Below are 24,286 nucleotides of genomic sequence, written 5' to 3' on the forward strand. Positions count from 1 at the left end.
GTCCAATCACTCGGGTTATTTACAGTGCTCGGAATTTATCCGTCACAAGGTTGTCTCTCTTTAAGTGAGTTACGTCTCTTTTTATACGAATCGCAAACACCAGCCATATTCCTCACTACTACCCTAAGGCGAAAAAATTTTCATCGAAAGAAGAGTGGTCGGTCTTGTTTGGCAAGAGAAGGCGTGTTTGTTGACAATTACGTGGCGTCTCGGCACTTGAATGAGATAACGGTGGAACATTCCGACTTCTAATCGTAATGGGAGATTCCAAACAGGAAATACTGTTAAGTCATAATGATTGTTCACTGCATATTTTGAGTGTGTTGGCTGAGACGCATTTTAAATCTGCAGTAATTCTTTTTGGGTTTTTTCAATGCGTTTGACCCCTGCATATTTTTCCGCCGCATCTATTTTTAATCCGTTCAATTGTACACGCTATTTAAATTGCTCTTGCATTTTTGATGATTCTCTTCCCTTCCCCCTCACTAAGTGACAGCGTAACCATTCGTCGTATCATCACCCCGGTTTTTTTAACAGGTTAGTCACGTTGTTTGAAAAAGTTTTCCGGTTGAAGCCTTTCATTTATCTATAAAAATGTCCACAGCCAACATTACTTGCTTAATTTAATCTGTTTGTTGTTATTCATTGTTAGAATAAAAGCTTTTTTTGATAGATCCAGGTGCGAGGGAGATTTCATCACCTGGGCAAAATAATTCATACGCCCTTGAAGGCTGCAGCCTTTCCTGTTCCAATGTGTAAACGCTTAACTGTTGCCATGCCAACGTTCAACGCAACAGCCTGCAACCTGAATAGGAAAGTGCTAGACTCCCGTAATAGAAAAGCTTTCTGAGGATTTTCCAATGGAATTTTCAATGGCCTTGCCCGTCATACCCGAAGCAGCCGTCGTCGCGTTACATTGTTTTCTGGAACGTACTTACAAGAGCGATGCAGTGAAGGGTTTCTTCTGATAGCTGTTAGCGTCATTGAAGGCTCGACGGATGACTGTTTATTAAATACGTCCTCCCCCCCCCCCTGCCTTTCAAGCCCAAGGCGAAAAAAGACCGCAATGTGTGACAAATATTTCTTCGGGAGCTTTGCCGCCAGCGTTTAACCCTTTCTTGCTTGACTCCATTTGTAAGCGAGGCAGAAGAAACAATGATGTAGCTTATGCCAGCGAGCGAGCGAGCGGCCATCGGTCTGGCTCTGGGCTGCTGTGACCTCGGCGCGGTGGCGCTGCAAAATGTCACTTTGCTATCGTTCAAAGAAGCAGCGCCAGCCGCTCGGGGGGGCGTCAGCCTTTCGCCATCGATGCACAGTCACACTTAAAGGTCATGTAACCAGGCTCATGAATTACGGCTGCCGCTATTGTAGGCATTTATGATGATACTGCGAACTGTGGAATGAATAATGCTTTCTGTAGATTTTTTTTTTTTTTTTTACAATCAGAACCTCAAAACTTTCAGCCCCAATCAAACCAATCAGTGAACAAAATCCCTTCCGACAATCACCAGCCTTTAGTTCTTTTTTTTTTTATTATTATTATTTCATTGTCACATGAAGAAAATGACATCCTGGATCCACGTTCCTCGCCAGTGTTATAACAATATGAATTTAACGACATGAATACGTGATGTTAAGAATCAAAGCACTTGTGGTTTTAGGAAATTAGTGGTAGACTCGTGGTCGATGGTTCGTTTACCGGTGTTGTGCTTGGCTATGGTTCGGGAGCTCCACCAAAACAAAAGCGTATGGTCTACCTCGCATTGTCCTTTTTGTTTCGAAAAAGCAGTGCAAAGACTTGGGACAGAATAAATTAAGTTAGCTGGCGGCTCACATGAGCACGCAGCTCTTGGCGCGCTCCTTCCTGATGGCGGGCGGGCGCTCGTGAATATCAGTCCGAGACGGCTGCTGCGAGACCCGCTTGAGCCCGCGCCGTGAGCCGGCGCGTTTGAGCGCGGGCCGCGGCGCGCGGGTTACCGACGCCATGGTGGTAACGTGGAAAACGTCGCGGACGGTGTTCTCCGAATACTTGGAGGTGCACTCGGCGTAGGCCACGGCGCCGATCTGTCTCGCCAGATGAGTGCCCTACAAGGACAAAAAGGGGTCTTGGTTTAATGTAAGCCTCAAATAAATCACCCAGATAAAAGAGCGGGCCTGAACCAAAAGAATGAAAAAGCAAAACAGTGAAGCGCCGGTCAGGGTAATAATTCTTTGCTTTCAGCAGCTCCTTTCATATTAAAACATTGCTCTTGAAGCTTGGAGCTTTCCTCCTCAGCATTTGAATCAGGACTAACTGTGCTTGGGATTATTCATCACACCTTGACTAGAATTTCTCCTCCCTCTGCCTCTTTCCGAGTTCCACCATTTTGGGATCAACGCTTTGAATGTGGAAAAGTCATCGGAGTCAGTTCACGTTATCCGCTAGCCGCCAAGCAAAGTCGCCATTGTGCTGAGATTGTTCTCCTAAGAGAAGTAAGTCCAACCTGTCCTCAGTCATGGTCAGCCAGTCCGGAGATAACGTGGTTTTTGTATTCTTCATCCTACGTCAAGGGGAAAAGTCTCCCAAGTGTGTTTAGTCATAATTTGAAAATTGGAGGTTAAATACGATTTCGTTTCCAACGTGGATTGTCTGACCACAGCTGCGCCGTGCTTTTGTCTTTGCGGGCAGGATTAAAAGCTTGCTCTCACAATACCTTTTCAAGCACATTTGCTGAGATATGCCCAGGCTGATTTTATTTTTTTATTTTTTTTTTAGACGGGCAGCACTAAGCCCTTCGTCCAAGTTAACTCGCCAAAAATTCCGACTGAAAAAAAGCCGCAGTTAAAAGAAGTCTGTGTTCATCCAAATTCCGACTGAAGTCGCTTGATGTCGGATGTGAAAAGCTTAATGCCGCAATTACGGCCAATTGTTACCTTTTGCTTTGATAGAGAATTGAAAAATAATAACTTGTTGGCTTCCCGGAATGAAGAAATCACATTTACATGAAAATAGGCTATTAAAATTCATGCGCGGTAATGCTCCTTCCTCCAAGACACAAACAAAACAATTGTGTTTGTCTTCCTGCTTTGTGAAGCTCTGTGAGTTTTTGTATTTGTTGAAGCGAATCCGCTGTGAAACTTTGTTTTCCAGCGGGTTCCCGTCTGCGCTAATCAGCTGTGTTTGTTTACTGGCGGAATACTTTTAAACAGCATTGAAGTGGCAATGAAAAACAAAATGGAGGCTTGGATGTTCTCCTCACCTGTTCATGGGTGACTGGAATGAGTCTGTGTTTGGAAAGCTCCCTCATGATGTTGACGTCCGTCCTTAGGTCTAATTTGCAGCCCACCAGCACCACTTTGGCTTTGGGACAGAACTCCTGCGTCTCTCCTTGCCACTGTAGAAACACAGATTAAGCAAAATAATATTTCTGGGTTGACAGTAATTTAGCACAGAGCATAGCTAGTCAAATCTGTCTCTGTTGGATGTCTCATTGTTCCCCCCCGTCCGGGTACTGGCAAATCCACTTGTACCCAGTCCTCCTCGTTCACAAGGAGATCTTTTCTCCCGAATTGTCTGGACGAGCGGTCGGCTTCGCCCAACGCCGAGCAACCGGTGAATGGCAGCAATTTAGATGAGTCACAAAGGATCCTCGCCAATAAAGCGGCGTATTGTCTCGTGCTAACAATGCAAATCAGTGAAGGTTTTGTGAGGTAGAGTGTGGGCCGCCATCAGAACTGTGAGTGGGCATAATCGGAGGTTAACCATAAATGCCGTCCTTGGTTCACTCGAAGCACAATCCCGGATTTTCAAGCAATCCTTTAGAGATGTGCTAAATTCTCTTTTGCCGTTTGTTGATTTGAAACGACCATAACGGCGACGCTAATGTTCGTTAGCCCGGCTTATGATAATCTTGGGCTCGTTGTCATCATTTTTTTTGTTGTTGTGTGCGAGCAATGCACTTCACGACTGAACAAACATGGACCTCCAAAGCTCGCGGGTGGTTCCAGAACTTGGCAGTGCTTCTGGCAATGTTTAATGAATTTATGCTATATGACACGTAGTGTATGTAAGATTTTGCTATTTTTAGCCTTGCCCGCAGCTTGACGTTGCTTTCACTAAGATAGTGAATGTTTTAAATACGTGTTTTGTCTGCTTTTAACGCTATCAAATTGAACGTCTGTCGTATGGAATTTTTTCTATCAAGGAAATTGGCTTGTTATATTTCTCCGCCGACCAACACTTTAAGGCATTCAAGTTATATTTGTGATAGCTGAGGTGAATCATAGTTACGTCAGCTGAGTCATTTTTTTCCCCAAAAAAATAAAGATTTTGGAGACAACAAAGGACACGGAGTTGAAAAATAGGTACGATTAAAACCCGAGAGGTATTTTTCAAAGTCTGGGAAGAAAGAGCGAGAGAGGTAAAGGATAATTGAAGGGCAACGTGGTGGCTCACTCAGTCAAGCGCAGTTATTAGAAGAAAAAAGAAAAAAACTGAAATGCGGCATCGTAACATATTATCATCTTTGCACTAATTAGTCATGCATGTTTAATTGCTTGGCTTTTTTTTTTCTTTTGCGCTCTAATTTGAATTGAAAAGCACTGCCCGATGTGTCACTCTGGCATCCGTAGAATGCATTGTGTAACTGTGTGAACTCATCGCGGGAGGGCGGAGTTCAAGTTAGCCGATTGAAGAATTTGTCCACCCTACATTGTTAATGCCTGTGATGATGTCACATGATGAATGATGAGGCGTGTCGGACAAGTCATACACAAAAATGTTAGCAAAAAATAAATAAATCACAGTCGCACTAGTAAGAAAAAATAAAAATCACAAATAGATTGACGTTTAAAATTGTGTCGCTGGGAAAAAAAAAAAATGCACTGACCTTTTTCACCACACTGTCCAGCGTCTCCGGACGACTGATGTCGAAGCAAATGAGGACGGCATCCGAATCGGGATAAGCTAATGGTCGCACGTTGTCGTAGTAGGCGGAACCTGTCAGTTTAAGAAAAAAAAAAAATCAATGAATAAAAAGATACATTTGTAGGACTGAACGAGGGGGGGGGGGGGCGGTGGTCCGTATCATGAATGGCTTGTTGACAATGCAATTTTATTCTCCCTGGGGGCCCCGCGGTGAATTAGGCGCATTGTGACAACATTCCAACGCCACTTGCATCCTAGTTTGCAACATGTTGTCCTTTTGTGGCCAAAATACGCCGCATCAGCACTTTTGACGGAGGAATCCGATAACATTCCACAATGCGTTGCTCTGCTGCCCCGGGAGGTCTCAAGGTCTTCCTGATGTCCACGTTCTTCCCTAATGCATATTGATCCGAGAGTCTTTCGAGTCCTTGTGATCGTAGCAATGGCAACGGCAGTAGTGATGATGCCCCTGGAGGCCACACGCACTAAGAACCAATCTGTCTCCATCTAAAATGAAGGCCCTTAAAGAGCTTCCAGTCTGGTCGCTGTCGAGCAGCTGGTGTTTTGCTGTCAGTGGACATTAGGCCCGCGCAGGAAGTGTACTTATGAATAAATGAGCTACTTTGTTCTTACATGCCTCCCTCCCTCCACCGGTGTTACACAATTAAAGCGCACTTATGTAAAACCCGCAACGGAGCCCTCGAGAGGATTGAAACGGGGGGGGCAGATAAGGTACTCAGACTTTCAGAGAAGTCTCTTGACCATCGTGGCAGGCATAAATTGTCGAACAATACATGTTTGCAATTTCCACTAATGTAATCAAGGACCAACTATTTCTTCCTCATTCATTTGCTCTCAGGGGCGCGTAAAGCAACATGGAATATAAAGTTGGAATGAGCCACGATGTCTCGGCCGAAAGCACCTTTTTAATGAGCCCTTCTGAGCACCTCTTCTAAGACACCGCCAAAAAAAAAACCCAACAACAACCGCGGGGCATATTTATCTAGTCTGCATTTACAGCAAATCCTGTTAGCGATTTTCAACACTCTTATCAACTTCTCACACTGTCGGCCGTTCAAAGTGAAAATCCACATTTGTTTCGTCAGTGGCGCTGAAGGCTGTAAAAGAACTGATAACAGACAATCGGGCTGCCTGTTCAATCTTTTCGTCTTTGGTGATGCTCTGCATAATTCACAAGCCTTCTCACGCACCTTTAATCCTCCCTGATGACATCTTCTATCACAGCGCAGTAATTCTCATTAATATTAAAATCATGTTTTTTTTTTTTGAGCACCCTTTCTTACACAATTCCCGCTGTGTTTTGTGATCCGTTTTTCCGTCGACTCAAACTGCGCCTTGATATGATTATTATTCCGTGGCGCACAAACAAACATAAGCCTAGTGCGGCTAATTGCTTAGCATGCCAGCGAGCGTCAACAATCAGACGCCCTGCAGAGATGATGATGTTCTGCCTCTCACTTAAAATGTCACATTTCTTGATTTGTTTTCGCCCCCGTCGTGTTTGTTTGCCTTCATGTGTTTTCTTAACACTTGGAAGTATTTATTCGGGAGTAAAAGATTCAGATTTGGCTAGCCATGCGAGATTTTGAGTGAACCTTCATGAGTCCATAATGTACATCAGAGTAGTGAGTCAGAGAGAGAGGGAAAGTGTATTTGTTAAAAGCCTGTCAGTCTGGTCTGGCAGGATGCACCAAAAATGGAATGCATGCTGCGTATTCTCATTGTGTGCAAACCTGTTATTGTTTTTTGTTATTGTTTTATTTGTTTGTTGGTTTTTGCAGCAGTCCGTTCCATCAGTCCAAGTCACATTTGTCCTCACTGGCAAACGTCAACACGCATTTTCATTCATTCACGCACTGCTCACACTCTCTCACATCCACACACACTCGCATGCACATCAAATTGTTTCTCACTCTCTCACACTCCCCTCTCACACATTTTACTCACACCATAAAAAAAACTACCAAACAAGACCCTGACTGCATCTATAAATATGACATTGGCCAGGAGCAGAATTGTTCATTTTGAAATATTTGCATTTTATAGAAGACAACAAAGAAGCAACCATCTTTCTTACCTGACGTGTCCCACATGTTGAGCTCGATGCGCTGCTTGTCGATCTCAAAGCTGGCGGTGTAGTTCTCAAACACTGTCGGGACGTAATTCTGCAATAAGAGCCGATGTTTTTAAAACGCACAAAACGTAGTTAGACTCCGACGCTATTGTGTTAATGACCGAAAATAATGCAATTTTCCTGGTGCGTCACGCGTAAAAGCGCACGGACTTGACTCTTAACTTATCATGAACGGATAAAATAACGACGAATTAAATGTTCCCGCACGTTTACCTCTGGATAGGAGTCTTTGGCAAAAACATGCAGCAAAGCCGTTTTTCCACACTGCGTGTCCCCGACCACCACGATCTTACACCGGAGCGGTCCTTTGCCCTCCATCGCGCGTCCTGTGCGGGGGTTACTGCGTGCTTCTGGTCATTTAGGCTTTCCAACTTCCACCAAACGCCGAAAAAAACAACAACCAGCGTTGACGTGCACTTATGGATGTTACGGCTTTACGAAACAAACTCGTTGAGCAACACAAAGGGTGTGAACGAAGAGGTAGACGAGGAGGGTGTGATGAGCTGCATCCTCTGAAGCGCCTCTTGCGGCGCTCAAGTCAAGCGAGAGTCGCTGGCTACTCGATCTCCGGTTATCAAACCACAACAATTCTTCAAAATAAAACACGTGAGTACATGTATCCCTACTATTGTGTAGTGACGCAAATATTTGTTTTACTTTGAAGGCCAAGTCACAATTTCCGTTTTTTTTGTGTGTGCCGCACGTCTTTGTTTCATTACAGTACATTTCACGCTTGTATTCTTTCATTTACAATACGAGGTGAGCTAAAAAAAAATTATTTGCAAATGTCATAGTATAATGTACTAAGAAAGGAATATAAACTAATTTGACTATGTATATCCCATTGACAGCTTCCAGATGCAAATCTAGAGCGCTTTGACGCCGCCTTGTGGCCAAACGGACCAAGTTCACATCTCTTGTAAGTACTTTTCAACTTCACTGATGCATTTTCTAAGGAAAACTGTATCATGATTTTTATTAGGCACCAAAAAGTTGGTTACTTTCCACCATGGAATTATTGGAAGTTTTCAAAAAATCCTTTATTATGAAAATGATAATTGAGAAATATCTGTAAAGCTGCTATTGTTTGAAAACGAATAATTGTATTTGTTTTTGTGCCAGGCTTTCGAGAAAACTTTTATTCTGAAAACCCGAAGTAGTACTAATCCTGTATCTTCTGTGAAGACTTTGACCAATTGACGCGAGTGCGCGTTGCCGTGATCATTGCCAACTTGTTACACTTCTACTGATAACCAGTTTGATTGCATATTTCTCCACTGAGATACACGCAGACCTGACCAGTCAATCCAGCTCCATCCCCAAAAGTCGTCATGTCTGCTGAAGAGGCTTCACCGCCGTCTCCCGGGGAGCAATGCCGGGCCCTGGTGCTCACCGGCTACGGGGGCTACGACAAAGTCAAACTGCAGGTGAAGCCGCTGGGACAACCCAAGCTGCAGCCCGACGAGGTTCTGGTGCGGGTCAAGGCGTGCGGGCTCAACTTCTCCGAGCTGATGGGCAGGCAGGGGCTGTACGATCCGCTGCCTCCCCCGCCGGTCATCCTTGGAATGGAGGGCGCCGGGATCATCGAAGCGGTCGGAGAAGAGGTGAAGGAGCGAAAGGTGAGGACAGAGATAATCCTTTCTCCACTATAAATTACTGTGTTGGCTGACAGTGCATCAGTGAGCGCATCACTTAATTGTAGCTTTTGTTTTCAATTAAATCACGCAAGTGACAACTCAAACAATAGTCAGGCCTTAAAACTGAAACCTAGAAGGTGCTTGAGGGTGTGAGTATTTTTGTTTGTAATTACATCATTTCACAAAGGCAACATCTTGAGTGATTTGTGCTTAACTGTCCTTCAAGGCGGGAAGACATTTCGAAACTCGACCTGGTATTCAATCTACAATTTATTTCTCACTGCAGAACTTTCTATCAATTGCCTTCATGTCACATCAAATCCTCACCTAACCCATCTCGCAGGAACTAAGGTCACATAATAATTAAAAGTGCCGTGTGATCAAAGTCGATCTACTATGGGTGTGTTATCTCACTCGGGTAATAAAATAGATACAAATACTATTCACTCGGTGACATATATAGCAGTGGCTGAATTCCAAGGATTAGACGTAGCCCGTCATTCTTTACACCTCTCGTTGTTTCCTTCCTCGTTGTTCCCCCTCGGGCCACAACACATGCACAAGGAATGTCTTGAAGCTAAAATGGAGTGTGTTTCAAGCATGCCATATTGTGTTGATGGAACGCGTTAGGTTGGCGAGCGTGTGATCGTGATGAAACGCAACGGCATGTGGCAGCAGTTTGTGGTGGTGAACATCCAACACGTCTACCCCATGCCAGAGTCCATGAGCTTCGAGGAGGGCGCTGCGCTGCCCATCAGCTACCTGACGGCGTACTTGATGCTCTTCCGCATGACCAACCTCACGCCGGGAAAGAGCGTGCTGGTCCACATGGCGGCAGGTAGTTTAAATCTCCTTGAATGTCCACCTTGAATTTATGCTACCACTACCTGATAGCGGTGGTTAATCATTTGCTGGTGCCATTTTTTGCACACATGCAGGTGGCGTGGGCACCGCCGCCACCCAGCTGTGTCAGACGGTGCCTGACGTGACCGTTTTCGGCACGGCGTCCTCATCTAAGCACGACTTCATCACCCAGAATGGCGTGACCCACGCTATCGACTATCGGACAAGAGACTATGTGGAGGAAATTCGCAAAATTAGCCCCAAAGGTCAGATGGTGAAATTTATCACATGATCTGGTCTTTTTTCGAATTTATTGCTGTTTTGGTACAATTGCATTGTCTTTGCAGGAGTGGATATTGTTTTGGATCCACTGGGTGGTGCTGACACACAAAAGGGCTTCGGACTGTTAAAAGCTTTTGGCTCACTCGTTATATTTGGTAAGCAAAACAATAATACTCGGTATAGGCGGGTACTGATACAAAAACCCAACTGGCATCGAGTAAGACTTGTTTGCACACCAGGTGCCGCCAACTGCGTGACAGGCCAGAAGAGGAGCCTGATGGCCCTGGTGAAGGTGTGGTACAACCAGCTGTCATTCAACGCACTGAAGCTGATGCAGACCAACAAGGCGGTGTGCGGCTTCCACCTGAGCTACCTGGACGACGAGAACATCAGCGCGTGCATGACCTCCCTGCTGCAGCTCTACGCCGAGGGCAAGCTCAAACCTATCATCGACTCCCGCTTCCACTTCGAGGAGGTGCGGTGAAAAACTATTGTGGTGGAATGGGGTCAGACATGTTGAAACCTAGCCTCTAATCTAGTCAGACCATCAGGCGTTCCGCTGCTGAATGATTCATTTTCCACTTTGGTGTTCTGATCTTTCTTCTCAGGTCACAGATGCAATGCGACGCATGCACGAGCGTCAAAATGTCGGCAAGGTCATCCTTCTTCCTGAGCCCAAAACACAGAATGACACAACGACAAAGAAATGATGTCATTGAAGGGTTGATTAATACAATTTCCCCCACAATGTTTTCTTTCCCCTTAGGTCATAATCAGACATATTGCTTGAATACCGTTACTATACTTACTGTTCCGTTATTTACTTCAACTGAGACTTGCCTCCCCCCAAGTATAACTCACATTCATCTTTCAATTTCATAATCCTGCTGTATGTGTACTTTGGCACGTTTTAAGTTTGATCTCTGATAGGTTTAAACAGTCCCAATAGTTTCCAATGTCATTTAAATTACATCTGGTACAGTTGAAAATAAATAACAATTTTATGTAACAAATGTTAGAATTCATACTATAAATGTATTTAGTCAGAAATGTCCTATTCTCTTGTTTACATGTATTAGCGGATGTTTGTTTTTTTATTTTTTAACTTTGAAAGGGTGTGACGGAAGTGACTTGCTTGTGCATGTCTACCTTAACGCTGTACCTTTTAGCGAGAATGTCATCCTGTGAGTCATGGACGTCGTCATAGACATGCATACGTAATGCTTCGATTAGTATGGAAGCGTACGTCGACGTCGCCGCCATACTGGATGTGGCTGAGTGTGGAAGATGAACTGCCTTATTTGCGTAGCACCCGTTTTCCACCCCGAGCATAATTTCACGAGTATATCTTTACAGGTAAGATTGAGTCATGATTTTTTTCCTGTATGTGCTCTGTAGTTTCAGTTGTAGTTTAGCAACTTTTAATGTGGGATAGTTAAAGTTAAGTTAAAATCTCAGTGATCGTCACACACACCTGAGTGTGGTGAAATGTGTCCTCTGCATTTAACTGCATGTGATTTTGTTTCATCCCCTTTGGTATGACCCAGCCGGGGTTTGAACCCACAACCTTCCAGTCTCAGAACGGACACTTTACCACTACCCCACTGAGCTGGTAATAACAAGATGCCTCGCTATATTTACCATGCAACTTTGACAACACTGCTAAAATTGTGATGCACAATGTAGCTCTTGCCACACCCAACATGGCGTTCAATGAGGTGTTTGTATTTGTCCGCGTCTATGGTGGTCGCCGCCTCCTCCCTCCAGCGTGCTGCTGCTGCGGCGGTGAAGTGTGTGTTAATAGAGCCTGTCGTCACTGGGATGCGGCTGCCTGCTCGTCGGTAAGAGTCGCTTTCTCGTCTTTCGAACCCCCTCTGTTTTGATCATATCTACTCAATAACACCGTGTTTGTGAGTCTGACTTTAGCTTTCTAATCCCCCACATCGACCACCAACGTACGGCTTATGACTTTCATTGGTGACCTCGTTTGCCAAAATAGCAGCACTGTGTTATAATTAGTGTGCAGATATGTGCGGCACACACTCGTGTGTATGCTTGGCAATAAAAAAAAAGGAATGCCTAAACGTGGATGTGGTCCCAGGTTTTTTTTTTTAGCCCCCTCCCCATAGGTATTTTTAACCCTCGTGCACTACTGGTATTTTTGCACCATTTTTATTTGGTAGTCATTTTGCTAAATAAACCTATCAAATTGTGTTAAGGAGGAGGAGCTTCATTTGCTCATACCATAGCCTTGTCTAATAGAAAAAATGTGTCTTATATAGTCCACCTACTGCCCCACTTCACCTTATCTGCTAAAACATACTAGTATCAGTTGCCACACACGCACATGCAATCGGCCTTGCACAAACATTTATTTTTCTGTTAAAAGTAATGGCAGAAGCATTCATAAAGCTCTTTTTAATCCCTTCTATCTTTCCGTGTGTCGTGACCTGTCGTAATAAGATTTACATGTTTTAACAAGTCCGCAGGCCTGTGTACTTAAATGATGGGGAAAAACTTGTTTGAGCGGAGTGGTGTTTGTAATTTAACTTGGAACTATTTGTAACTGTGCAGCAACACGATATAATGGAAGAATTTTTGTGATTAAGTAGGCCAGAGTTCATTGAGTGTAAGCATAGCTTCCGCAAAGGCCAATGGATTTCCAAATCGCGACGAAATGTTGATTTCTAGCAAACAAAGGCAGCGCAGTTAAACTGCACTAAAGTTGTAAAAGTATGCTTGACAGACAGCTTGTTGCTAGGCAGAATTCATAGCTCTCAATCATAACTGCACTACAGGCCAATGGAATTAGGCCAGTAATTAATCTTACCACCACACTTTGTTTACAGAGAGCCTAAGCAAGACCAAAGATGACTGCAGCGCCCCAACCACGTTTCCTGGTCCTGTTTGACTTTGACGAGACGCTCGTGAACGAGAATAGCGACGATGCGGTGTTGCAGGCTCTGCCGGGCCAGCAGCTCCCCGATTGGTTGAAGAACAGCTACCGCGAGGGCCACTACAACGAGTACATGCGGCAGATTCTGGCCTACATGGCCGAGCAGGGCGTGACGCCCCACGCCATCCGCTCGGCCCTGGAGAGCATCCCGCCCACACCCGGTGCCCTCGCACTGCTGCATTTCCTCCAGAGCCACCAGCACGACTTTGAGCTGGCCGTAGTCTCGGACGCCAACATGTACTTCATCGAAACGTGGCTGAAGCACGCGGGGGTGCGCCACCTCTTCCAGAGGATCTTCACCAACCCGGCCAGCTTCGACGACGCCGAGCGTCTGGTGCTGCTCCCCTTCCACACCCACTCGTGCCCCCGTTGCCCTGACAACATGTGCAAGCAAGTCATTCTGAGGGAGTATCTGGCATTGAGGCAGAAAGAGCGCGGCACGCCTTTCCAGCAAGTGTTTTACGTCGGTGACGGCGCCAATGACGTGTGCCCCTCGCTGGCCTTGGGTCCCCGAGACGCTGTCTTCCCTAGGAGGGACTTTCCCCTGCACAGCCTGCTGAAGTCCGAGGGCACCAAGTTTAAGGCTAACCTGATTCCCTGGAGCAGCGGCCAGGACGTCATGGACTGTCTAAAGAAAATCGTGGAAGAGAGATGATAACTGACGAGATGAAAACAACAGTAACAAAGGTGCTCAAATCATATAAAATAGATCATTTAGAAGTATACTAAGTATTTGCATTTCCAAGTATATATATTATGAAATATAACTATATAACTATCATTTCTAATACCGCTCGCATTAAAATCAAGCTCTGAATTTTAGAAGGTATTCAAATATTTTTATTTGAAAAATAATATCTACAAAGTCCACTGGAAAACTATTTTAAATTAAAACTTTTTTTTAGGCAGCATGTAAAAAACAATAGTCTGCATAGACTAGAGGTTTTGACTCTAAAAATGATTCATTAAGAAATTAAAATTGTGTCCGTTTCACAGAGTATAGGGACCAGGTCCACAAAAATGTGTAAATACTTGCCACCCATTCTAAATGTAGTGGAAAAAAAAAAAGCTACAGTATTGTAGACGCCATTGATTTGACGACATCAGTCAAGATCAAGTTGTGACATGATCAATGACCCTGACCTTTGTTGATCAACACTAACTGATAAACCCATCATGCAAACGAACAAAGCGAAGCGAGCCACGATGAGGCAGGTTGATTGGTTTAGGTAACGTGGTGCTTTCAGGGTACTTTCACAACATTTACGCTTTGCACGTGCTGTTCCACAAATTGTGTTTGCTTTTAAGATTGAGCAAAAATCCCTTTGCTTAAAACACCCGTTCCTCTAATATTCTAAATCATCTCCTTATGAATAGAACGAATGCGGAATCGATGCTGACGCAGGTTTCCATGGACATTCAATGTTATGGGATCAGGTACGAAGTGGCGAAACGAGCGCATCGGCTTACAAAAAGAAAGGGGCGATACCTAATCTAGTTCTTGAAGATACCGCGCTGTAATCTACACCAGCATTTCAACAACACTGTATACCCTGCCTGCACTTTAACCCCCGCAATGGAAAGATTTGAGTCAACACAGTCAGTTAGTTATTGCGTGCCCATTTTGATATGCGCATTTCCAATTAAATGCAATCTTAGTGTTTACCAATCAATATTTCTAATGAGATTAAAAGTGCCAGCCCACCACGACCGGGGAAGCATCTTTTGTCATAATGCAAAAGGTTAATCTGACAGTGTTAACAGAAATTCTTACTTTTGGTGTAAATGCAGAATGTATAGGAGAGTTCAAATTAATTATATTAATTATATTTATATAAAAAAAAGGAAACCAGCAAATGTTTTAACGTCACTATACTCGCAAAATATGTCCCTTTTAGAAGCTTCTCAGGGAGAAGAGTTTATTCTGTTGCTTTATAGGAACTGTTGTAAACATTATTCATCACAATGACGTCCATTTTTCTATGTGCGTAATTGAAATATGTGCAATAATGAACCCTACGCAATATGATGTATAGGATACATAAGGGAAACAGATTTTTTTTTTTTTTATTCCTACTACATTTGCTTTAATTTGAGAGCGTATGTCCCTGCTTTCCTTTGACTAGCTGTACTTGGATTTGAAAGATCAATGTAACATAACATTGTAACAGGAATGTAAAAGCCATCATGTCATCAGTCATGCTCCCGAGTGGTTATTCCAATCTTCGCCACAAAACACTTTAATTAGGGTGACCAGATTTGGGTTTCTGAAAGAGGGCTTTTTTTGGGGGGAGGGGGGCGTGGTCATTTTCGAGGGGGCGGAGCCAGTTGTTTTGGGGAGGGGGGTGAAAATGGCGGTGTACTTAATGGAGTTTCCGAGTAACGTTACAGATGAAAGAGCTTATCAGGAGGTGAGGGTGGATGTGGCACGTTTCACTTTCAGTTAAGCTTTGACCATGATTTTTCCTGTAATGAAGTGGCCTGTTATTCGGTACGTATTTGATTTGTTTTGGAATCCCAGAGGTTATCACGGGTGGCATTTCTCATATTGAACAGGAGATGTCGACAGTGTAGCCTCTGAATTAAACTGTTCAGTAATGATGATCCAACAACATTCTAAATTCCACAACTGTTAAGCACGCATGTGGAGAAATCTGTTGGTACACTTCTGTTAATGGAAGATTTATAAGACGGTATATTTGTGCGTGATGACTGGTCACCAGGCGGCGTTAGCGTGCAAAGCGCCGTTGGACGAGCAGGAGAAGAAGATTTGAATTGACGGATGTGACGTCAGTTCATGGTTACGCAACAACGCGGAGATGATGCTTCTCTTTGGGTAATCTTGATTTTATAACACTTATAGTAGGTTTTAAATAACGCATGCATATACACGCCTAAATATTGTCGATTTGCCAAGGAAAGAAAGAACCACTCACTGAAACACCACTTCTTTTATGCACGTTTTCTCCGAGCTAACGGCTAATTTTATTGCATGAAGGGATGCGCCGTTATGCAAAAACGGGGAGATAATGCTGCTCTTTGGGTAATCTTGATTTAAAAAAATTAAAGATCGTGATCAGCGGGGGGGCCCCATTTCAACCCCTTACACTGAGTGCCAAGCAGGGAAGAAATGAGTACCATTGTTATGATGGTCACTGGTATGACCCGGCCGGGATTTGAAACCCCAACCTCCCAATCTCAGGGCGGACACTCTCCTCTTAGGCCACTGAGCTGGTAAACACTTGTATCGTAGTATAACACTTATAGTCGTTTTTAAATAATGTGTATGCCTATATACGCCTAAATATTGTTATCCAATATATCTACTGCAATTTCACATTGGATTGCTGGTTTGAAATGTACTTTTAATATTAGTATTATTATTTTTAATAAACATTAAAAACCTGTTAAAACTTGTCTGGTGTTTTATTCCTTGTTTCTTTTTTCGCCAATTAAAACATTAACTGCTTTATATGACAATATGTGTAGGTACACCTCATGGACACGTCAAAAGGTGCACTACACAAGGTAAGAAAAAGAATAAATGAATAAATAAAGGGTTAATTGCACAACAAAAGCACATCCAGGATTATTCTCACACCTGGGATCGAACCAAGTTCTTACCGAGCAAGAGCCCGAGTCACTAACCAGTCGGCTATTTTGACCGGCAGTATTTTTGAACTAGTGATGTGCATTCCAGTTCGTAAATGAACAGCTAAGAATCGGTTGTGTGTGTTTAACGAGGGTAACTTGGAAAACATATTGGAACGCGGCCCCGAGGACTAGAGCTGGACACTTGTGACCTTTAACCATGATATTTCCCTAATAAAGTGGCCTGTTATTAGGTACACTTGAAAATGGCGGTGTACCTAATGGAGTGTCCAAGTGACGTCACAGATCAAACAGCCAATCAAAAAGTGGGGGTGTGACTCCCTCGTTAAGTGCAGGTGCGGGAAAACTTTTAGCTTCTTTCACGTTCCAAAGTAGCTAAAAGTTTTCCCGCACCTGCACTTAACGAGGGTCACTTGGAAAACATGTTGGAACGCGGCCCCGAGGTACACTTGAAAATGGCGGTGTACCTAATGGAGTGTCCGTGTGATTCCCTCGTTAAGTGCAGGTGCGTGAAAACTTTTAGCTCCTTTGGAACGTGAAAGAAGCTAAAAGTTTTCCCGCACCTGCACTTAACGAGGGAGCCACACCCCCCCCACTTTCTGATTGGCTGTTTGATTTGTGACTTCACTTGGACACTCCATTAGGTACACCGCCATTTTCAAGTGCACCTAATAACAGGCCACTTTATTAGGGAAATATCATGGTCAAAGGTCACAGGTGTCAAGCTCTAGGCCTCAGGGCCGCGTTCCAACATGTTTTCCAAGTGACCCTCGTTAAGTGCAGGTGCGTGAAAACTTTTAGCTCCTTTGGAACGTGAAAGAAGCTAAAAGTTTTCACGCACCTGCACTTAACGAGTGAGCCACACCCCCACTTTCTGATTGGCTGTTTGATCTGTGACTTCACTTGGACACTCCATTAGGTACACCTCCATTTTTAAGTGTACCTAATAACAGGCCACTTTATTAGGGAAATATCATGGTCAAAGGTCACAGGTGTCAAGCTCTAGTCCTCAGGGCCGCGTTCCAACATGTTTTCCAAGTGACCCTCGTTAAGTGCAGGTGCGTGAAAACTTTTAGCTCCTTTGGAACGTGAAAGAAGCTAAAAGTTTTCACGCACCTGCACTTAACGAGGGAGCCACACCCCCACTTTCTGATTGGCTGTTTGATCTGTGACGTCACTTGGACACTCCATTAGGTACACCTACATTTTTAAGTGTCCCTAATAACAGGCCAGTTTATTAGGGAAAAATCATGGCCAAACCTTAACTGAAAGTGAAAAGTGCCACACCCGCCCTCACCCCCACCTCCTGATTGGCTGGTTGATCTGTGACGTCACACCATCATTTTCAAGTGTACCTAATAACTTTATGCATTTTTTGTACGTGTCAAGAATGTGTATTTGACTACTTGCTCTTTATTTTGGGGGACACCAACACACATAACACAACGTATAACACATATACATATTTTCATATAAAGCAGTTAACTTAATGTCAAATGTTTGTTTTCATGCCCAAAAAAATAAAAACAAGGAATAAAACACCAGACAAGTTGTTTGTTTATTAAAAATAATATTAAAAGTACATTTCAAACCAGCAATCCAATATGAAATTGCAGATGTATTGGGTAACAATATTTAGGCGTGTATATGCATACACGTTATTTAAAAACTACTATGAGTGTTATAAAATCAAGATGAACCAACGAGAAGCTTAACCCCCGTTGTTGCATAACGGCGCATCCCTTCATGCAATAAAGTTAGCCGTTAGCTTGGAAAAAACGCGTGGAAAAGAAGTGGAGTTTCAGTGAGTGGTTCTTTCTCTCCTTGGTAAATCGTAAATCGACATTCTGGCTTACATAGTCCACGCCAGGAGGGAGACGCAACACGTTGACTGACTGATCCGTCGATGCACGGGAGGAAGGAGGGCAGTTATCCCATTGACTCGTTCGCGAACGGGAAAGTCATTATTCATTCCCTCACTCATCCGTTCTCGCGATGAACTGGAAATGCGAATCACTCACTCACACATTCGTTGGTGAGTGAGCGAGAAGTGACGTCATTTTCTTCTTCGTTGTGTTTTACGGCGAGGTGGCACCAGCTTCAATGGGCATTACCGACACCTACTGGTTAAAGTCATGAACTTTTTAGAACAGCGAACTGCGCATGCGCGGCGGCCGCAGTGTTTTCGGACAAACACAAGAGCCGCACAGGTCGTGAACAGCCGGAGCGCAAAGGACCAACTGGATATTTTTTTTATTTATATAAAGGCCGGTCCGCAAAAATGGTTGGGGACCACTACTCTATTCGCTTGTGAGCTACTCCATAAAACCATATAGATTCCATGCAATAGGAGCAAGGCTTCTGTAGTGTGGTGGTTAGTTCTCTCGGCTCTCAGACCAGCATCTCGGGTTCGAATCTCGATGGGGAGAAAAATTTTTATCATGGAAAATTTGCAACACAGTTGCTCGTGTGCTGCCCCATATAACCATACACCGCCCTAAAGTTTAGGGTTAGGGTCAGACTAGGGCTGGGGTTAGGGTTAGGGTTTGAAGTAGTTAGGGTTAGAGCTAGGGTTAGAGCTAGTTAGGGTTAGAGCTAGGCTTAGGGTTAGAGCTAGAGTTAGGGTTAGAGCTAGGGTTAGGGATAGAGCTAGAGTTAGGGTTAGGGTTAGAGCTAGTGTTAGGGTTAGAGTTAGAACTAGAATTAGGGTTTCCAAGGAGTCTTGCTATCGCTAATTAAGGTTTCAAACTAGGGTTAGGGTTTCCGACTAGGGTTTTAAACCAAGGTTATGGTTTCGAACTAGGTTTTAAAGCTAGGGTTAGGGTTTCCAACAAAAGTTTCCAACTACTTTTAGGGTTTCTAAGATTAGGGTTTGTAACTAGGCTTTCAAAGCTAGGGTTAGAGCTAGGGTTAGGGTTAGAGCTAGGATTAGGGTTAGGGTTAGAGCTAGGGTTAGAGTTCGAGCTAGGGTTAGGGTTAGAGCTAGGGTTAGGGTTAGGGTTTCCAAGGAGTCTTGCTATCGCTAATTAAGGTTTCAAACTAGGGTTAGGGGTTCCGACTAGGGTTTTAAACCAAGGTTAGGGTTTCGAACTAGGTTTTAAAGCTAGGGTTAGGGTTTCCAACAAAACTTTCCAACTACTTTTAGGGTTTCTAAGATTAGGGTTTGTAACTAGGCTTTCAAAGCTAGGGTTAGAGCTAGGGTTAGGGTTAGAGCTAGGATTAGGGTTAGGGTTAGAGCTAGGGTTAGAGTTCGAGCTAGAGTTAGGGTTAGAGCTAGGGTTAGGGTTTCCAAGGAGTCTTGCTATCGCTAATTAAGGTTTCAAACTAGGGTTAGGGGTTCCGACTAGGGTTTTAAACCAAGGTTAGGGTTTCGAACTAGGTTTTAAAGCTAGGGTTAGGGTTTCCAACAAAAGTTTCCAACTACTTTTAGGGTTTCTAAGATTAGGGTTTGTAACTAGGCTTTCAAAGCTAGGGTTAGAGCTAGGGTTAGGGATAGAGCTAGGATTAGGGTTAGGGTTAGAGCTAGGGTTAGGGTTAGAGCTAGAGCTAGGGTTAGGGTTTCCAAGGAGTCTTGCTATCGCTAATTAAGGTTTCAAACTAGGGTTAGGGGTTCCGACTAGGGTTTTAAACCAAGGTTAGGGTTTCGAACTAGGTTTTAAAGTTATGGTTAGGGTTTCCAACAAAGGTTTCCAACTACTTTTAGGGTTTCTAAGATTAGGGTTTGTAACTAGGCTTTCAAAGCTAGGGTTAGAGCTAGGGTTAGGGTTAGAGCTAGGATTAGGGTTAGGGTTAGAGCTAGGGTTAGGGTTAGAGCTAGAGCTAGGGTTAGGGTTTCCAAGGAGTCTTGCTATCGCTAATTAAGGTTTCAAACTAGGGTTAGGGGTTCCGACTAGGGTTTTAAACCAAGGTTAGGGTTTCGAACTAGGTTTTAAAGTTATGGTTAGGGTTTCCAACAAAGGTTTCCAACTACTTTTAGGGTTTCTAAGATTAGGGTTTGTAACTAGGCTTTCAAAGCTAGGGTTAGAGCTAGGGTTAGGGATAGAGCTAGGATTAGGGTTAGGGTTAGAGCTAGGGTTAGGGTTAGAGCTAGAGCTAGGGTTAGGGTTTCCAAGGAGTCTTGCTATCGCTAATTAAGGTTTCAAACTAGGGTTAGGGGTTCCGACTAGGGTTTTAAACCAAGGTTAGGGTTTCGAACTAGGTTTTAAAGCTAGGGTTAGGGTTTCCAACAAAAGTTTCCAACTACTTTTAGGGTTTCTAAGATTAGGGTTTGTAACTAGGCTTTCAAAGCTAGGGTTAGAGCTAGGGTTAGGGTTAGAGCTAGGATTAGGGTTAGGGTTTGAGCTAGGGTTAGGGTTAGGGTTTCCAAGGAGTCTTGCTATCGCTAATTAAGGTTTCAAACTAGGGTTAGGGGTTCCGACTAGGGTTTTAAACCAAGGTTAGGGTTTCGAACTAGGTTTTAAAGCTGGGGTTAGGGTTTCCAACAAAAGTTTTCAACTACTTTTAGGGTTTCTAAGATTAGGGTTTGTAACTAGGCTTTCAAAGCTAGGCTTAGGGTTAGAGCTAGGATTAGGGTTAGAGCTAGGGTTAGGGTTAGAGCTAGAGCTAGGGTTAGGGTTTCCAAGGAGTCTCGCTATCGCTAATTAAGGTTTCAAACTAGGGTTAGGGTTTCCGACTAGGGTTTTAAACCAAGGTTAGGGTTTCGAACTAGGTTTTAAAGCTAGGGTTAGGGTTTCGAACGAAAGTTTCCAACTACTTTTAGGGTTTCTAAGATTAGGGTTTGTAACTAGGCTTTCAAAGCTAGGGTTAGGGTTAGAGCTAGGGTTAGAGTTAGGGTTAGAGCTAGGGTTAGGGTTAGAGCTAGGGTTAGAGCTAGGGTTAGAGTTCGAGCTAGAGTTAGGGTTAGAGCTAGGGTTAGGGTTAGGTTTAGGGTTTCCAAGGAGTCTTGCTATCGCTAATTAAGGTTTCAAACTAGGGTTAGGGGTTCCGACTAGGGTTTTAAACCAAGGTTAGGGTTTCGAACTAGGTTTTAAAGCTAGGGTTAGGGTTTCCAACAAAAGTTTCCAACTACTTTTAGGGTTTCTAAGATTAGGGTTTGTAACTAGGCTTTCAAAGCTAGGGTTAGGGTTAGAGCTAGGGTTAGAGTTAGGGTTAGAGCTAGGGTTAGGGTTAGGGTTAGGGTTAGGGTTAGGGTTAGGGCTAGGGTTAGGGTTAGAGCTAGAGCTAGGGTTAGGGTTTCCAAGGAGTCTTGCTATCGCTAATTAAGGTTTCAAACTAGGGTTAGGGGTTCCGACTAGGGTTTTAAACCAAGGTTAGGGTTTCGAACTAGGTTTTAAAGCTAGGGTTAGGGTTTCCAACGAAAGTTTCCAACTACTTTTAGGGATTCTAAGATTAGGGTTTGTAACTAGGCTTTCAAAGCTAGGGTTAGAGCTAGGGTTAGGGTTAGAGCTAGGATTAGGGTTAGGGTTAGAGCTAGGGTTAGGGTTAGAGCTAGAGCTAGGGTTAGGGTTTCCAAGGAGTCTTGCTATCGCTAATTAAGGTTTCAAACTAGGGTTAGGGTTTCCGACTAGGGTTTTAAACCACGGTTAGGGTTTCGAACTAGGTTTTAAAGCTAGGGTTAGGGTTTGAGCTAGTTAGGGTTAGAGCTAGAGTTAGGGTTAGGGTTTGAGCCAGTTAGGGTTAGAGCTAGGGTTAGAGCTAGGGTTAGGGTTAGAACTAGAGTTAGGGTTAGAGCTAGTTAGGGTTAGGGTTAGAGCTAGGGTTAGGGTTAGAGCTAGCGTTAGGGTTAGAGCTGGGGTTAGGGTTTGAGCTAGTTAGGGTTAGGGTTGGAGCTAGAGTTAGGGTTAGAGCTAGGGTTAGAGCTAGAGTTAGGGTTAGAGCTAGGGTTAGGATTAGGGTTAGGGTTAAGGTTAGAGCTTGGGTTAGGGTTAGAGCTAGAGTTAGGGTTAGAGCTAGGGTTAGGGTTAGAGCTAGGGTTAGGGTTAGAGCTAGGGTTAGGGTTTGAGCTAGTTAGGGTTAGGGTTAGAGCTAGTTAGGGTTAGAGGTAGGGTTAGAGCTAGTTAGGGTTAGGGTTAGAGCTAGGGTTAGGGTTTGAGTTAGGGTTAGAGCTAGGGTTAGGGTTTGTGCTAGTTAGGGTTAGAGCTAGGGTTAGAGCTAGAGTTAGGGTTAGTGTTAGAGCTAGGGTTAGAGCTAGAGTTAGGGTTAAGGTCAGGGTTAGAGCTAGGGTTAGAGTTTGAACTAGTTAGGGTTAGGGTTAGGGTTAGAGCTAGTTAGGGTTAGAGCAAGGGTTAGAGCAAGAGTTAGGGTTATAGCTAGGGTTACGGTTAGGGTTTGAGAAGGTTAGGGTTAGAGGTAGAGTTAGAGCTAGGGTTAGGGTTAGAGCTAGGGTTAGGGTTTGAGCTAGGGTTAGGGTTAGGGTTTGAGCTTGTTAGGGTTAGGGTTAGAGCTAAGGTTAGAGCTAGTTAGGGTTAGGGTTAGAGCTAGGGTTAGGGTTAGAGCTAGAGTTAGGGTTAGGGTTAGAGCTAGGGTTAGAGCTAGAGTTAGAGCTAGGGTTAGGGTTAGAGCTAGGGTTAGGGTTTAAGCTAGTTAGGGTTAGAGTTAGGGCTAGAGTTAGGGTTAGAGCTAGGGTTAGGGTTAGGGTTAGGGTTAGGGTTTAAGCTAGTTTGGGTTAGGGTTAGAGCTAGGGTTAGGGTTAGAGCTAGAGTTAGGGTTAGGGTTAGAGCTAGGGTTAGGGTTAGAGCTAGGGTTAGAGCTAGGGTTAGAGTTAGAGCTAGAGTTAGGGTTAGGGTTAGGGTTAGAGCAAGGGTTAGGGTTTGAGCTAGTTAGGGTTAGGGTTAGTGCTAGGGTTAGTGCTAGAGTTAAGGTTAGAGCTAGGGTTAGGGTTAGAGCTAGAGTTAGGGTTAGAGCTAGGGTTAGGGTTAGAGCTAGGGTTAGAGCTAGGGTTAGGGTTTGAGCTAGTTAGGGTTAGGGTTAGAGCTAGTTAGGGTTAGAGGTAGGGTTAGAGCTAGTTAGGGTTAGGGTTAGAGCTAGGGTTAGGGTTTGAGTTAGGGTTAGAGCTAGGGTTAGGGTTTGTGCTAGTTAGGGTTAGAGCTAGGGTTAGAGCTAGAGTTAGGGTTAGTCTTAGAGCTAGGGTTAGAGCTAGAGTTAGAGTTAAGGTCAGGGTTAGAGCTAGGGTTAGAGTTTGAACTAGTTAGGGTTAGGGTTAGGGTTAGAGCTAGTTAGGGTTAGAGCAAGGGTTAGAGCAAGAGTTAGGGTTATAGCTAGGGTTACGGTTAGGGTTTGAGCAAGTTAGGGTTAAAGGTAGAGTTAGAGCTAGGGTTAGGGTTAGAGCTACGGTTAGTGTTTGAGCTAGGGTTAGGGTTTGAGCTTGTTAGGGTTAGGGTTAGAGCTAGGGTTAGGGTTAGAGCTAGTTAGGGTTAGGGTTAGAGCTAGGGTTAGGGTTAGAGCTAGAGCTAGAGTTAGGGTTAGGGTTAGAGCTAGGGTTAGGGTTAGAGCTAGAGTTAGAGCTAGGGTTAGGGTTAGAGCTAGGGTTAGGGTTTAAGCTAGTTAGGGTTAGAGTTAGGGCTAGAGTTAGGGTTAGAGCTAGGGTTAGGGTTAGAGCTAGGGTTAGGGTTAGGGTTTAAGCTAGTTTGGGTTAGGGTTAGGGTTAGAGCTAGCGTTAGGGTTTGAGCTAGTTAGGGTTAGGGTTTGAGCTTGTTAGGGTTAGGGTTAGTGCAAGGTTAGAGCTAGTTAGGTTTAGAGCTAGAGTTAGGGTTAGGGTTAGAGCTAGAGTTAGGGTTCTAACCCTAGCTCTAACCCTAACCCTAACTCTAGCTCTAAACCTAACTAGCTCTCACCCTAACTAGCTCTAACCCTAACCCTAGCTCTAACCCTAACTCTAGCTCCAGCTCAAACCCTAA

General features: G+C 44.1%; 3 protein-coding genes across 6 annotated transcripts; 2 read left to right on the top strand and 1 right to left on the bottom strand.

Moving 5' to 3' along the window:
• Positions 1 to 1,509: 1,509 nt before the first annotated feature.
• On the bottom strand, positions 1,510 to 7,557 carry LOC125990985 (rho-related GTP-binding protein RhoN). The gene is made up of 5 exons (XM_049758436.2): positions 7,275 to 7,557; positions 7,005 to 7,092; positions 4,869 to 4,978; positions 3,240 to 3,374; positions 1,510 to 2,085 (listed from the first exon to the last, which is right to left on the bottom strand). Exons 1-5 carry the CDS (start codon positions 7,377 to 7,379, stop codon positions 1,831 to 1,833), a joined length of 693 nt encoding a protein of 230 aa, XP_049614393.1. The 5' UTR covers positions 7,380 to 7,557; the 3' UTR covers positions 1,510 to 1,830.
• Positions 2,081 to 10,836, top strand: LOC125990983 (synaptic vesicle membrane protein VAT-1 homolog). 4 transcript variants are annotated; one of them, XM_049758432.1, is made up of 8 exons: positions 2,081 to 2,472; positions 7,913 to 7,980; positions 8,354 to 8,680; positions 9,329 to 9,536; positions 9,637 to 9,807; positions 9,889 to 9,978; positions 10,063 to 10,298; positions 10,432 to 10,836. In XM_049758432.1, exons 3-8 carry the CDS (start codon positions 8,393 to 8,395, stop codon positions 10,531 to 10,533), a joined length of 1,095 nt encoding a protein of 364 aa, XP_049614389.1. In that variant the 5' UTR covers positions 2,081 to 2,472; positions 7,913 to 7,980; positions 8,354 to 8,392; the 3' UTR covers positions 10,534 to 10,836. The 4 variants fall into 4 exon arrangements, with proteins under 4 accessions (XP_049614389.1, XP_049614388.1, XP_049614387.1 ...); XM_049758431.1 differs by lacking the exon at positions 2,081 to 2,472 and adding an exon at positions 7,644 to 7,820 and having other exon boundaries at positions 8,344 to 8,680; XM_049758430.1 differs by lacking the exon at positions 2,081 to 2,472 and adding an exon at positions 7,644 to 7,820.
• Positions 10,837 to 11,500: 664 nt separating this feature from the next.
• LOC125990984 (probable phosphatase phospho1) lies at positions 11,501 to 14,975 on the top strand. The gene is made up of 2 exons (XM_049758435.2): positions 11,501 to 11,664; positions 12,673 to 14,975. Exon 2 carries the CDS (start codon positions 12,694 to 12,696, stop codon positions 13,432 to 13,434), a length of 741 nt encoding a protein of 246 aa, XP_049614392.1. The 5' UTR covers positions 11,501 to 11,664; positions 12,673 to 12,693; the 3' UTR covers positions 13,435 to 14,975.
• Positions 14,976 to 24,286: the final 9,311 nt, after the last annotated feature.

This window comes from Syngnathus scovelli, chromosome 21 (assembly GCF_024217435.2).
Source record: "Syngnathus scovelli strain Florida chromosome 21, RoL_Ssco_1.2, whole genome shotgun sequence".
Taxonomy (NCBI): domain Eukaryota; kingdom Metazoa; phylum Chordata; class Actinopteri; order Syngnathiformes; family Syngnathidae; genus Syngnathus; species Syngnathus scovelli.